This window comes from Bidens hawaiensis, unplaced genomic scaffold (assembly GCF_021521415.1).
Source record: "Bidens hawaiensis isolate Kalapana, Puna unplaced genomic scaffold, B.hawaiensis_p1.1 tig00003781_1, whole genome shotgun sequence".
Classification (NCBI taxonomy): Eukaryota; Viridiplantae; Streptophyta; class Magnoliopsida; order Asterales; family Asteraceae; genus Bidens; species Bidens hawaiensis.
Genome location: NW_027491218.1, coordinates 2,124,834 through 2,140,464, shown reverse-complemented (window position 1 = coordinate 2,140,464; position 15,631 = coordinate 2,124,834). Strand labels below are relative to the sequence as shown.

Genomic DNA, 15,631 nt, shown 5'->3' with positions numbered 1-15,631 from the left:
TATTATATTTAATTGGTTCATATGTAAGTTTAATGGGGTCTGGAGACATTGAGCTGAAAAGGAGCATTTTTTACCATGCTTGAAACCGACAAGAGAAAACGTCTTATGCAATCAGTGCATGTGTGACATCTAAGGCATATTTTTTGTCTTATAAATCTTTCAACGTGATGAGCTAAATAATATTTTACGTTTGAAAGAAAAGAAATAAAGAAAGTGTCATGTTACACATCTCCGTTAATGTTTTATTTATTAGTTTAATGTGATGCTTATTATTGCTTTCTAAATTTTGATTGCACAGGTATGAATTTGAGAACAATGGAATGACATTAACTAAAGTCCACGAACGAAATTATTGGTAATATTGCTGGCCCACAATTAACTGATCCAGCAGCCCAAAAATTATGACGGTGGAATGAGAATTCTTTTACCCTACAACTATTAAATATATAAAGGGGGGAGACGCAATTAGAGGGGCAGCCCCCTTTTTGGGGTTTAACGGAAGCACGTCAAAGAAGCAGCCAAGCAACCTGGTCTATTAAGTCACGGCAGAATCAAAGGAAAAGAATTAAAGAAGCAAGCAGGCAGGCAAGAGAATTAATTTAAGCTCACAAGCTAGTAGCTCAACTATTATTATTATTTTCGATGAACCGTAATACTTGTTTAATCTTTGTTTCGTCGAATATTATTATGGTTGGCTAAACTTTTATACTGCCTGGGTTTGGATGAATACTTGTTAGACTCGTTTTATTTTTAGGTTTAGATTATTATTAATTGGTTCATGTTTTGGTAAAGTTTTTATTTTATTTGGTTGTGATGCACATGCGTATTTGGTATTAATTTATTATCAATTTATTGTTCCATATGTGTTCTTGTGAACGTCTTTCATGTATGGATTCATATTAGGTTACTTACTGTGTGTTTGTAACTAGTTTATGATATATAGTTAACGTATTCCATAGGAGCGATAATTGAGAATTTAGAGATACCTTATATTCTGTCACTTGAGAGACCGGGAGGTAATTGAGTGTCGTCTGTTTTGGTCTTTTGCGGGTTTGGGTAGTGATTGCACAGGAGTGAGTTACCCTAGATTCCTTTAGATTCTTACAGATCCGAATAATAACCGAATTCAATAAAACTACCCCTTGACGCCTTAGGGTGTTTTGTGATTAGAGAGACCGGGAGGTAATTTATTCTTTGGGTACCTTAGCATAGTTAGGTAAGGTGAGACCGGGAGGTGATCCGAACCATTAAACCGTTGAGCTTACATGATATTTAAGGTTCTTAAGTATTGTTGGTGAGACCGGGAGGAGATCTAGCGTACTTTAGTTATTCCTTAAATTTCATATTTTTAGAATACGGTACCGATCATAAATCCAATTCCGAAAGTTTACGAGTTGACTAGTGGGATTCCTTACCTAGGTAGTTGTTTCCCCTATTTGAGTTCTAATTCTATTTGTCGTGTCTATTTTTAGTGTCAGTTAGTTCAAGTATTATTTAGTTTATATTTAATATTTAAAAAAAAAGACAAAAATCAATAAAAATCAATTAATTAAGTTTAGTTAAGTCAGAGTTTAGTTTAGGTGTCGCTAGTGTCATGTGGGTTCGATATCCGGACTTCATTAGGCTTTACTACAGTTGATAGGTACACTTGCCTGTCTAGTGGTCTAGCATTAGGATAGTCTAGATTTATAAATTTAAAACTAGAGTGTCTAGTTAGGTTAAGTTTTTAATAGACCGCGTTTTCGCACATCAATTATCTCGTCCCCGTTTATCCTACGCTATATAGTAAGTAAATGCACATCCCCCGTGTTACCATTTTTCTATTTTGGGGGCGTTATGCGTTCAAAATTAAATTATTGTTTTCACTACGATTCCACTATATGCGTAATTGAAATTGCTCGATTAGTTGATATGTGCAAATGTGACTATGTGTTTACTTTATGTTGGTTGGTATCCTCATCCTCATCCTCATTAGTATGATCACACGCCGTCGAATTAGCTCGTTATCAAAATGATTCGAGTGAAAAGACAACTTTTATTTATTGTTATACTAGTTGTAGTGATTTACAATTTTCGCACGGAATTGTCATTTTATTATTATATATACTCGAATTCGTGGTTTACTTGCTCAACTTTATGTTGACAAAATATATATTTTCACGCATGGCGCAGGTAGCTTTATCGGATGAATCAAGTATTGGAAGTAGATGAGACCTTAGGTTGCTTGATGATTGAAGAAAACTTTTATTTTAAGTTATTTATGTTTTGAATATGTAATTGTAACGGTATTTCATTTGAAACGATGTTTGTGCTTTTGAACTTAATATATGAATGAATAATCTAGATATTGACACGTGTATTTCACTTAGTGTCTTCTGAGCTATGATACAATCAATGTCGCGCCCCGACATGTTCCGCCGTAGGTTGGGGTGTGACAATTGCGCATAGTCATCTGTAAACCCATCATTATTATAATCGCTTTCATAATACTTATGAGTGATAGACCTTTAGTTATAAGATCGTTAAGCATATCATGAATGCATTCGATATGAAAATTTAGCTTCCTCAATTCCTCATAAACGAATAATTAATTTTATATCAAAATTTAATGTAGCACATCTCGAAATGTTATTGTTTGAGAAAACATGGTAATTACGTGTCCATTTCTAAATTACATTGGCACGTTGGTAAAAATAAGCACGTCTCAACAGTATATTTGAAATTTTGTAGAACCTTATACTTTAAAAGTTATAAAAGAAAAACTAAATATAAGGAAATTAATTATAATAATTAAATATTAAGAAAAAAATATAACTAAGTTTGGTCATTCAAGACGGATTTCGATCAAAACTTGCCGAAGAAGACGGATTTGGAACACTTTTGATTGGCTCAAACAAAACTCGTATGCGCAGATGAATCTTGTTCAAAACTCGTCTTCACCAACTGTTTTAAATGAATCTTTTCAGAATATTCAAAAAAAATTTGAAACTCTGTGGGTATGTTTGGTTGGAAGTAATGAAATGAGAAGGGAATGGAATGAGAGAAGGAATGGAATAAACAAGGGAATGAAATGGATCATTACCATTCATTTGTCTTGTTTGGTTAACCTATGAGAATGAAATGAATAAAAACTTTATGTTGTTTGATATTCAAAAAAAATTGTAGGAATGAAATAAAAATATTCCTATCCCAAAATATATTTTTTCACAAAAAAAAAGAAACTGAAATGGCTCCGGTTGTGGTGGTCGCTTCAGCGGTGAAAATGGTGGCGGTGGCGGTTAGGCGGGGTGGTTGTGGTGGTGGGGGGTGACGGTAGTAGCATTGGTAGTAATGGCGATGGTAGGGTGGCAGCGACGGTGGTGGTGGTCAGGCAACGACATTGGTGGTGGCGGTTATGGTCAGGTGGCGGTTGTAGCGCTGGTGGAAAGGTGGTGGTGGTGGCGACGGTGACGGTCAGGTGGTGGTGGTGGCGATGGTAGTGGTGGTGGTTGTTGTTAGGTGGTGGTGGTGTTGAAAACTAGGGTGATAGAGAAACTGAATGAAAAAAAAAAGAGGGTGGGAATGAATTGTTTTGATGGGATGAGATTCCATGTGTAATGGATGATTCAATTCTATTGATTAACCAAACACCACTTTCTTCATTCTCATATAATAAATCATTCCATTCACCCTGTCATTCCTGCATACCAAACGCTACATATGTCTTTAAAAGAGACATTTTAAGAATTTACCCCTTGTGAAGAAAACATAACAAATTATTGTTACTTCTCATAGTTACACTTGCCATATCCAATTATATACAACCTATATGTTAAATAAGCATAAATGCCCCATAACCCCCTTTTTCTTTTTGCCATAATATTAGGTTTTCTGTCCATGGGTCGGATCCAATGCATAGTAAAGATCCAAAAAGACCACGAATTATAAAATATAATTTTGAAGTATATCTTTATGACACGAATCAATGTTCGTAACACCGACTCTAAATCCCATATAGAAAAAACAAATTTGCATTCATTTCAATGTTGAAACAATGAGAACAAGATTATACCCAAATCTTTAACTAGTTTTTACTAACCTTAATTAACTCTACAAAGATTTGTATGAAACACAAGTATATTAGTTTCGATTTGTTTTTATAAAGAATATGATGTACGTACATATGTAGCTTTTACGACTGCCTCACCGACTTGACTCGAAAAGTCACATGAGAAAGGAATAAAAGAATATGTGACTTGACTGAACCGAATATACTGTCGCTATACGTCATTAAGAAGTAAGAACCATAATGCCTACGGTTTATGGTTGTGAGAGACACACTTCCATTTAAGTTTCTAGCATTAATGTATTTTAGCCTTGTTCAACTGCCCACCATTGTTGCATAAGCATTTTAGAGAAGTGCACCATCCATTAAGTAGCAACCAAGAAGCATCTAAAAGGCTAAAACCAATCTAGTTTGTCATACCCACTTTTAGATGAACCAAACCCAACTCAATAGTGATTCACTCATCAAACCAAACCTGATGCAGGAGCATTTCCTAATTTAAATTCTGATTTTATTATCTTTTAATATTTTGTATTTATCTTTTTACCAAGTTTATCTCATTTTATTTTAGTATACGTTAGAGTTGAAGGTTATGTATTATTCAGTTTTGTTTAAGTTTAATATAAAGAACATTGTTCTTGGAACTTTTATTTCTGTTTATCGTCTTTGATTAATCATGAGTCTCTTGAGCCATTGCTTGCTTTCAAAACTGCATCAAAACCCCTTTGTATATTGTCATTTTATTAAACTTACCCCTAGCCCTCATCCATACACAATTTCATTCCATCCCACACTTTTCTTGAAATAAAAATACTCTCTTCCATTAAAAAAGTTGATGTATGTGTGGGGATGCATGTCTCATAAGATGACATAAACAACACCAACTCATGATTCTTTATAAGTGCAAACTCCCTCTCATCTTGATCCCATCTTCTAGTTCTTCCTCTCATACACTCTTTGAATCATCTTAAATTTGTGTTATCGAAAAGATTCGATCTTTCGGTTAACAAAAAGAATGGAAAGAAAGTTTGAAGAAACTTTGGGTGGTTCTCATGATCATGATCATAATCCATGTGTAGAGATAGCCATGGAGATTCATAAGGTTGAGACACCACCAAAGAGAAGCAGTTTACAAAAATTAAAGGATAGGCTCAAAGAAACTTTCTTTCCTGATGATCCTCTTAGGCAGTTTAAAGGACAATCTACTAAACAAAAATGGTTGCTTGGTTTTCAATACATTTTTCCTATACTTCAATGGGGTCCTCATTACAATCTTAATCTATTCAAATCTGATGTTGTTTCTGGTCTGACAATTGCTAGTTTAGCCATTCCTCAGGTAAATCCTTGTCTTTTCTTTTGGTTTATTACATATACATATCGTTTTTTATCGAGCACACAACTAGATCAAAATACGTATTCGTATATCAATCCGTTTTGGTTTTATGTTTTTTTTTCAGGGTATAAGCTATGCAAAGCTTGCCAATCTCCCTCCTATTATTGGTCTATGTAAGTATTTATGTTCTTTCATGTAAGAATTATTGTCTTTTTTGAACATTTCTATTTGAAAATGCCAAAAAAAGATACTATACTTTACATGATTAAATTGTGTCCAATTGTGAAAAGAGTGTAACAAGAATCTTTGTACCTTATTCATGCAAAAATATAATGTTCTTTTTGCATTTTTCATTAAAAAAATTGGTTGTTTACAACTAAAATTTAGAAACCAATAATATACGAGTATATTTTTCTAAGTCACACTATATAACATAAGGTTGTAAACTATGTTCTATGGTACCGTATAACATTAATATTTTACACTATACATGTTCTACAGTACCATATAACATAATGTTGTACACTAGGGTCTACAGTACAACTATACAACACATATAGAAGCATAAGATTACATGTATAAAATAACAAATAAAAACATTTTAAATTTCATGCTTTAAAATAAAATGTAAAGTAGTGTAAATAATATGGTTGACACATTATTAATGTTTGGTTAAATGATGTAGATTCAAGTTTTGTACCACCACTAGTGTATGCTGTGCTAGGAAGTTCAAAAGATCTGGCAGTTGGACCGGTGTCAATAGCATCACTCTTGATGGGGTCAATGCTAAGACAAGAAGTGTCACCAACACAAGACCCTCTTTTGTTTCTTCAATTGGCTTTCACTTCTACCTTCTTTGGTGGCCTCTTTCAAGCCTCTCTTGGGTTTCTAAGGTCTATTCTCTCTCTTAAACCATTTGTATAAAAAAATGATAGTACTACTTCAATTTATAGTCAACTATCATCATTGACCATCGATCTGACTACCCGAACTGAACCAAATATATTAATTTGGTTGCGGAAATGAGAAATGACCTGTTGGTAAAGTAACGTGGTCAATAATCACCGTTAACTACTCGAACTATTATCATTGACCATCGATCTGACTACTCGAACTAAAACAGACATGTTAATTTGATTTCGGAAATGAGAAATTACATGTTGGTAACAAAACGAGGTCAATGATCACCGTTGAGCGTAATTAATTCAATATGATCTGTGTGGGGCTATCTCATTTGTTAGAAGTTCTTGTCTTTTAGTGAGAGATACCGGGTTCTAACTCAGGTAACAAGCGTAAATTATTGAAAGATTTTAGCCATTAGAAAGAATTTAGGTCAATATGTGAATCCAATTTAGGTAAGCTAGGTTAGTTAGTGGTCAAATGAAAGTCTTCTAGGTGGGTGATGTTGACATCTCTATGTACAAAACATTCCATGGGCCATATGCCTATAATGGGACCAACAACTTTTTCTAACTAATGTATAGGTATTAATGCATAATATACAACACAATGTAACATGTATGTGATGTTTATTTGTTTATAGGCTTGGGTTTATAATTGATTTCTTGTCAAAAGCTACACTTATTGGCTTCATGGCTGGGGCTGCAATCATTGTATCACTTCAACAATTGAAAGCTCTTCTTGGCATCACACATTTCACCAAAGAAATGGGTTTGGTTCCTGTTATGTCCTCTGTTTTTCACAATACTAAGGAGGTATTATATATTTATTTATTTTAACTATTGAAATAAGAGATTTTTGTTAGGACAGTAAATGAAACGAGCGAACATGTATAAGATATTGTTCTTGTCAGTATGTTAAGAAAAAATGTGTGTTCATATTCCCTCATTTAATAGATAAACAGGTGAAATACTTAAAAAATAGTTTGTCATAAAAAGACACTAGAATTAAAATAATCACAACATTTGTTTTCTTGTATAATCATCCACGTTGTTTGTTTAGGTTCAAATATTTATGAAAACTATTTGATAATACACACACAAAGAGAACAGTTTATCGAACGTTCACAAACAAAAAGCTTGTATATGTTCGTTTATTTACGTAAACGAACATAAAAATGGTTCGTGCTTGCTTAATTTAAGAATATCCAAAACGATGTAGTTTAGGACATGGTTATACACGATTCTATAATATTTTTATGTGTGTGCTGTAAATTAATTTTTGGGTGCAGTGGTCATGGCAAACCACCTTGATGGGATCTTTTTTTCTTGTATTCCTGCTTGTGGCAAGACACATTGTAAGTATATACTATTTGTGTTTTTAAGGTTTATTCAGCTAATACTTGCAGTTTTTACCGGTTTTGTCCATAGTGTATCATTAACTTCACTAATGATAGTCGTAAAGATAAAACCAGTGTTTTGAAACCAGGACCAACCGTTGATTTATCAGATAAAATCATTGTATAAGCAGGGAAAACCACCGATCTTGTCTCCTTTATTTACCGACTAAGCGATTTTAAGACTGAGGCGATTGGTTCAGCCACCGATATGGTTTTTAATAAATAAAATATGGCAACAAAAAGAACATTGGGGACAACATTTCACGAGAGTCCAAAAACCATGTCACGAGGAAAGAAATAGTTAACCCCATTAGGCAATTAGTGTTTACATGAAATAAAATCTCTTTTTGTGTACAATTTTTAGATTTATGCTTATATATAAATCCAATTCACATGCACGCTAACCCATTAGTCTGGTATATATCTAAAAATAAAGTTTGAAGATAAACAAGAACTTAGTTATAGAATCTTTTGCAATTATTGAAATAATTTTATATATTATGTGAGAATATAATAAAACAAGCATATAGCAACAAAAATACCACCTTTCTCCCTATAGCCAAATTAGTGATCTATATAGCACTAGTTTGAACCTTGTATTACACGTGTAATTTATAATCTTATGACTTGAATTATATTATTTAGTTTTTTATTCTGATTTAGGTATAATACCATTGTTGTTAGAACCGTTCATACCGGAAATCACCTACACAACTAGTCTAGTCTAGTTAACTAATTTTTATCCGTCTTTATTTGGGCCAAATGGTTATGCACTGATTAGTTGAACTCGCGATCAGGAGTTTCAAAAATAAAAAATCAAAATCCAATTAACTAATTTTGTTAGCGGTACTACTTGAGACTCTATATTTTGTTTATTTCTGACTTCAAATTTTGCTAACATTCCAAATCCACATCAAAAGATAACGCAGTTTCACATTTTGTTTTTGACATTATTTAAATACATAATTTTTTAAATTTTAAATCACTTATGACGTCATCCGATTTTCTAAAGCAACCCGACAAGTTGACTTAGTAGACAACTGATTAAACAACCGATTTTCTAAAGCAACCCGACAAATCTCGTTATGAAAATATTGTACAATATTATGTTTTACAACATTGTTAAGAACAAATTAGCCTTTATGTATATTGATTAAATGCGGCAAGTGTACGCATATCGAACACGCGTTTTTCTTTACGAGCATGTGTTCATGTAACTCAACCGAAATATATAATTTACTCGAGAAAAAGTTATTTATTGTTATCTACCCGTCTCGTTTGTTACCTTTCACGAACGTTACTAGACCCGTCACTAAATATCAATAATATACGCAGAGTATTAAGAAACCGAAGCTATATTGGGTATCAGCAGGAGCACCTTTGCTTTCAGTGGTCCTCTCCACCATATTTGTTTTTGTCACCAAAGCACAACACCATGGAATTTCTGTGGTACATGTTATTAATTATTAACTATTTTTATTTTCTTTAAATTTAACTAGTTATAATTAACTTGTAACAAATATTATTATATGTGTTACATAGATTGGAAAATTAGATCAAGGATTAAATCCACCTTCATGGAACATGTTACATTTTCATGGAAGTCATATTGGTCTAGTCTTGAAAACTGGTCTAGTCACTGGCATCATTTCTCTAACTGTAAGTGTACAACTTGCAATGCGTAACTTACAAGTCATCTTAGCTCGATATACATAAAAGGGTATTTTTGTCATTTTACATAGGAAGGGATTGCGGTAGGAAGAACATTTGCGGCCTTGAAGAATTATCAAGTTGATGGTAACAAAGAAATGATTGCAATTGGTGTCATGAATGTTGTTGGTTCCACCACTTCATGCTATATCACAACTGGTAATTAACAAATTTATGGATTAAATAGTTGTATTGTACAATGTAGACATGGCAAAATAAACCCAAACACCCAATTCCGGGTTACTATCGACAATTAGCATTTATCGGGACATAAAATAATTTGTGACCTAAATATAATACTTTATTTTCTAAAACGAGTCATTTCAACCTAAGTCTATTTTGGTACAACGAGTTTAAAGACTCAGTGGCTCGTCCATTTTGTTAGCCATGTGCATAGGTCAGTTGTGGGTTCAACCGAACCAAAGATTGAAAGTTTGGGGTTAAAAAAGAATTGGCCCAAAATAAAGAGTTGGGCCTAAATCTTTTCATTAGTTAATAACTAATTGATTATTATACATCTGGGTGAAATTATATACTAAATTCTAATAATTTCGCAATTTCCAAAATAAAAAATGAACTTATGAAACTTCGCTTCATTTTTTTTATGCGCGAAACCGAAAGTCTAGTTTCTGTGAAAACATATAACCAAACCATCGGTTTTCATGAATTTTGTTTGGATTCGGTTCTTTTATTTTGATTCTTTCAGTTTTTCTGGTAACGAAAGTGAAAAACTCATTTTGACCTAACCGGACTGACCCATTTGACACTTGACGTGACATACAATTTGTACACGCATTGTTACTTGTATACTAACCGCCACCCGGTTATCACAGGTGCGTTTTCACGATCAGCAGTAAACCACAACGCGGGGGCCAAAACCGCGGTCTCCAACATAATCATGGCGGTGACTGTTATGGTTACACTTCTTTTCTTGATGCCATTGTTTCGGTACACGCCCAACCTAGTGTTGGGTGCCATCATTGTCACCGCGGTTATTGGCCTTATTGATATTCCCGCGGCTTACCAAATTTGGAAAGTCGATAAGTTCGACTTCATTGTGATGTTATGTGCGTTTTTTGGTGTCATCTTTATATCGGTACAAGAAGGACTCGCACTTGCTGTAAGTGTTATTATGCGTTACAAAACTTACAAAAGCTAAAATTACAAAAATGGCCTGGTTTGACCAAGAAAATTAGAAAAATAACCTTCGGAATTTTTTAAAGATTCCATCCAATGAAAACCTGTCACGTGTCCTAAAAAACTGTACTGGCGTGTCAATCAACACATGGCGTAGGACAATCAAGTAATCTAATGAAAACTTGTCATGTCATCATGTTCGACACGTATTATCTATACTTTGGCGTCAGCACAACCCAATGAGATTTAGACACGTGTCATGCTACCAATGGTTTTCACAAAAGCAGTAGTGGTGCAAACGAGCCGAGCTGCTTGCGAGCTACGCGAGATCGGCTTGTGAAAAATCTCGACCAAGCCGAGCTTAAACGAGCCCGAGCCCGAGCTCGAGCTCAAGCCGGCTCGTGAGCCTAAACGAGCCTGTCATTTATATATTTTTTTATAATTATATATATTAATATATACATATATATTTAATAATTATTAATTGATATATATATAATTTTATGAAAAAAATAACTAAATAACATATATTATTTTATATATAAAGTTATAATGAGAATACATATACAAATATAATTATAAATATATATAAAATTAATTAATAAATATTAAACGAGCCAAGCTTGAGCTCTGTATAAGTTAAATGAGCCGAGCTCGAGCCTGGTCTCGTTTGCACCCCTAAAAAGCAGATTTATAAAATAATTGCATAATCTGAAATACAAAAGTACTCGATGGCTATTTTCTTTATATTCTTGGTCAAACAGTTTGTTCTACTGATTTTCCTTTATAAAGTCTTTAAAAGATGTGAAATTTATAATTTGATTATAATATCTTTTAGGTTGGGATTTCTATATTTAAGATGGTGCTGCAAATGACAAGGCCTAAAACAGTGGTGCTAGGGAACATACCTGGTACTGACATATTTAGGAATAAACATCAGTACAAGGATGCTGTCTCAATCCCAGGTTTCTTGATCTTAAGTATTCAGGCTCCCATCAGTTTTGCCAACTCTAATTATCTCAATGAAAGGTGATTCATTTTCTATTTTTTTCCCATATATTTTGGATTAAAAATTTTCTTATTATAATAACTTAAAGGTCTTGAATTTACAATTTCTTTATAAAAAATATTTTTTTAGATGATTTCAGACACTCCGTCCGAACCATAGGGTAAATTTTCCATGAATACGAGTACCTAACATGGGCTTGTCAATTCTGAGACGACATAGATCTAACATGAAATTCATAGATTTTGCTTTATTCTAAACAGTTTTAGCCTTTTAGGTCGTTCCTAACACATATAGCTAGCGGGTTGACTTGCTTTACATGTTTAATATATAATTTTTTTTAAATGTGTTTTATGTAGCACTATAAACTGATTATGTATAGGGATTACTCTATAGAACAGTAACCAATTTTTGAACTTCGAAGGCATGTGTTTTTGTGCTTGCCAAGTGAAATTTATTTATTTATTTACTTACTTTTTTTAAATGTTTTTGAAGAATTTTGAGGTGGATACTAGATTATGAGAAAGAAGAAACCAAAAGTCATTCTGATCTCAGATTTGTAATTCTAGATCTTGCAGGTAATCCTAAATTTCACATGTTGCCTACATAAAAAAATCTTGGGGTGAAATTTTGACCTTTTAAAATTAAACGGGTCGATTTAGGTTATACATTAATTATGTAACCTCTTAATTGTGTTATGAAAAAAGTAACTTACTATTATAACAATTAACAACTATGTTGTTATAAGTAGTTATAACCATGTTTAACAGACTAATTATAGAGTAAACTGTAGTTTTTGTTTATATGTTTTGTCCAAATCTACGATTTTAGTCAAATAGTTTCAAAATTGCGATTTTCGTCCCAGTGGTTTCATTTCACTTGCAATTAAACCCGAACACAATAACGCCGTTAAGTTTGATCGTTAAACCCATCAGTGTGCTCCTCACGTGATGGGCAATTATGTTCGTTGTTTTCATAATACACCCCACCCCCTCCCGTGAGGTGGCTTGTGAATTAAGGATGAGATTTTTTGGGAGAAAAAGGACAAAACTGCCCCTCACGTAAGGGGTACGTTAATAGATTTAACGATGAGGCCTAACGGGGTTAGTGGGGTCGGGTTTAATTGCAGGTGAAATGAAACCACAGGGATGGAAATCACAAATTTGAAAGTATTAGACTAAGGGGGTGTTTGGCCTAGCTTTTTTAGCAAAGCTTATAGCCTTTTTAGCTTTTTTTTATAAAGAAGCTTAACTTGGTGTTTGGTTTAGCTTTTTTAGCTTATACTTACAAGCTTATATAAGCTAATTTGAATAAGCTTATTTGAAGATGGTTTTTTAGCTTATTTGAATAAGCTTATTTGTTTAAGGGAGTAAATTACTCATTTGCCTTCAAATGGTGATGTATTAGTAATATTGAAGCAACTTATTACTAAAACAAATTAAAGAATGATGGATTTAACAACTTATTAAGATGTATAATCAACTTGTAGAATATAAGCTAATCCAAACACTTAAGAAGAGCTTATCAAATAATAGAAAATAAGCTATAAGTTACTTTAAAATATAAGTATAAGCTAAAAAATAAAAGCTAGGCCAAAGACCCCCTAAAAACACAGATTTTGACAAACCACGTGGACTAAAACCGCAGTTCACTCCTAATTATATATAAAACTCAATATATAGACGAAAACGAGTGTATGAGTTTACATGACCTAACCAAACGAAAAAACACCAATTTTGATAGCTAACTTACGCGTTTGAGCCGCTCATTTCACAATATTTCAAAATAATAATAATTTTATTAGTTGTTTGAAGCACTTGGATGGTTCAACATGTTAATTAATATCTAACAAAAAATTGTCTTATTTTTGTATAATTTTCAGCTGTAAGTGGCATTGATACTAATGGAGTGACATTTTTCCAAGAACTCAGAAGAGTATTGGAAAAGAAGGGTGTTGAGGTAGGTTCAATGCAACATTTCAGTTAAATCTTTTTTAATATATATTTATACTACAAACATTCTTATACTAATATGCAAGAACCATATAAAATTATAAACGCATGTACATATTATTTTAACTGTGCTACATAAGGTGTTGGTCAAACCAATGTACAAATGCTTATGCAGTTCTTACGGTTCTCTATTTAAAATTAGTTATATTAAACTGTAAAAATAAAGCATATTATACTCTAAAAGTGGTTAAAATTTTGCCATTTCAAACATGTTGCAGCTTGTATTGGTGAATCCGATCGGGGAAGTGATGGAGAAACTACAAAAGGCGGACGGGACGAATGATCTTTTGAAGCAGAATAAGCTTTACATGACGGTTGGAGAAGCTGTTTCATCGCTTTATTCATCAATGAAGGTTGTGTCATCAAGCCATTATCAAAAGGAATGAATTCCGAATGCGGGGTGTTTCAATTGTAAAATTTAGTGTGATGAAAAAAAAATTGTTAGTATTGCAATCTAATGCAAAGATTTAGATGCTTGCTATTTAGTATTTAGGTTGTAGGGTTTTTAGGTTTTGTTAGGAGCCAAATATTGTTAAGGTTCCTAAAAGGAAAAGTGAAGCATTTATAATATATTTCTGGAACACCCATATATGAGACGAACACAACCCACTTACCTCCAGAACTGAACTGCAAAACGACCCGTTGTCACATCCTATAAGGTAACCTTGTTAATGTATATAAAATTAGATTGACAACGTTAATATTTGAAAATAAAAGAATTAGCATATAGAAAAGCAACAACATGCTTCGAGATATATTTACCCTAAGTCCCTAATCAACAACATGTTTAACAAAAGTAGGCATCACTTTTGTTTATAACCTTGATATACCCTAGAACAATACATTTTTTTTAGCACGTGATATATTGATAGCCGCGGATCGTTTGATTCGAATCAAATTTGAAATGGGTACCATTGACGATATGAATCATTGGCAAAATAATCTTTCAAATAGAAGAGGAAGGATTATTCACATTTCATTTGATAGTCAGAGGCGAATTGAAAGCTAAGCAGTGGTAATTCTAAAGATTCTTCGGGAAAATAGAGATGCCTCCTACGTTACCCATAATATGTGGAAGTATCAACGTAATTTCATCTAACACAAACAACGAACACATTCGGCTAAAACATCATAGTGTTAGTATTCAAAAGCCGTACCAATTTCGTTGTCCTTATGCTCTGAATACTTTGTTTCGTAGCCTCCCCCTTTAGATTAACCTTGGATAAAGTAAAGAAGGCTAATGACACCACTCCGAACCTTGAAAAAGAACCAAAATTAATCAAATAAAAAAATTATGGTAATGTTTATTTCTATTTTTTATAAAAAGTTAAAATATTATAATATACAATCTTATTATGTTTCATTCCTAATATAACTCACCTTTATCCGTCTTAATCGGCTTAAGGCGACTTTAAATTAAGAATCTTTTTTGTATTTCTTTCTTTTATTTTTATTTTCAATTCCTTTTCTCCTTTCCTTTCTTATCCTTTCCAAGTTTCCATTCAATTCTTTCCAACTTGGAAAGAAAACAAAGTCACTCATCTACTTTTCATTTGCCTAAATATTTCTTTACTTTCTTTTCTTTTAATTTTTTTCCTTTAATACAACTCGTAAACACACATTTCCTTATTGCTTTTCATTTCTTTTCTCCTTTCTATTGGATTCTTTTCAATTTGGAAAGAAAACAAACTCACTCATTTACTCTTCATTTGCCTAAATTTTTCTTTACTTTGTTTTATTTTCATTTTATTTCCTTTAATTAAACTCGTAAACACACATTTCCTTATTTCTTTTCATTTCCTACTTTTAATAAACTTCGGAACACAACACTCCATTTCTTTCTCTTCATTTTCTTTCCTTTGTTTCATTATGTGACAAAAAACAAATTATATTGCAAAAAAGAAAAACAAAAAAATAATGACAAAATGAAAGAAAGAAAAAGAAAATAGCCAAGTAGTAGGTTTAATGATTTTTTTAAACCATAAAAAATGATGTTAGTACAAATTTTGCCTTTTAATTTTTTTTTCTAAACAATGAGTCACCCTTCCATCAAGCTAACTATAATACTTTATCCAAACAATAATTACAA

General features: G+C 32.7%; 1 protein-coding gene across 1 annotated transcript; it reads left to right on the top strand.

Moving 5' to 3' along the window:
• The first annotated feature begins 4,768 nt into the window (after nucleotides 1-4,768).
• On the top strand, nucleotides 4,769-14,273 carry LOC143624481 (putative sulfate transporter 3.3). The gene is made up of 13 exons (XM_077095124.1): nucleotides 4,769-5,381; nucleotides 5,503-5,551; nucleotides 6,064-6,271; nucleotides 6,922-7,093; nucleotides 7,570-7,635; nucleotides 9,013-9,126; nucleotides 9,220-9,336; nucleotides 9,420-9,546; nucleotides 10,221-10,507; nucleotides 11,363-11,553; nucleotides 12,026-12,108; nucleotides 13,413-13,489; nucleotides 13,761-14,273. Exons 1-13 carry the CDS (start codon nucleotides 5,061-5,063, stop codon nucleotides 13,926-13,928), a joined length of 1,980 nt encoding a protein of 659 aa, XP_076951239.1. The 5' UTR covers nucleotides 4,769-5,060; the 3' UTR covers nucleotides 13,929-14,273.
• The last annotated feature ends 1,358 nt before the right edge of the window (nucleotides 14,274-15,631 follow it).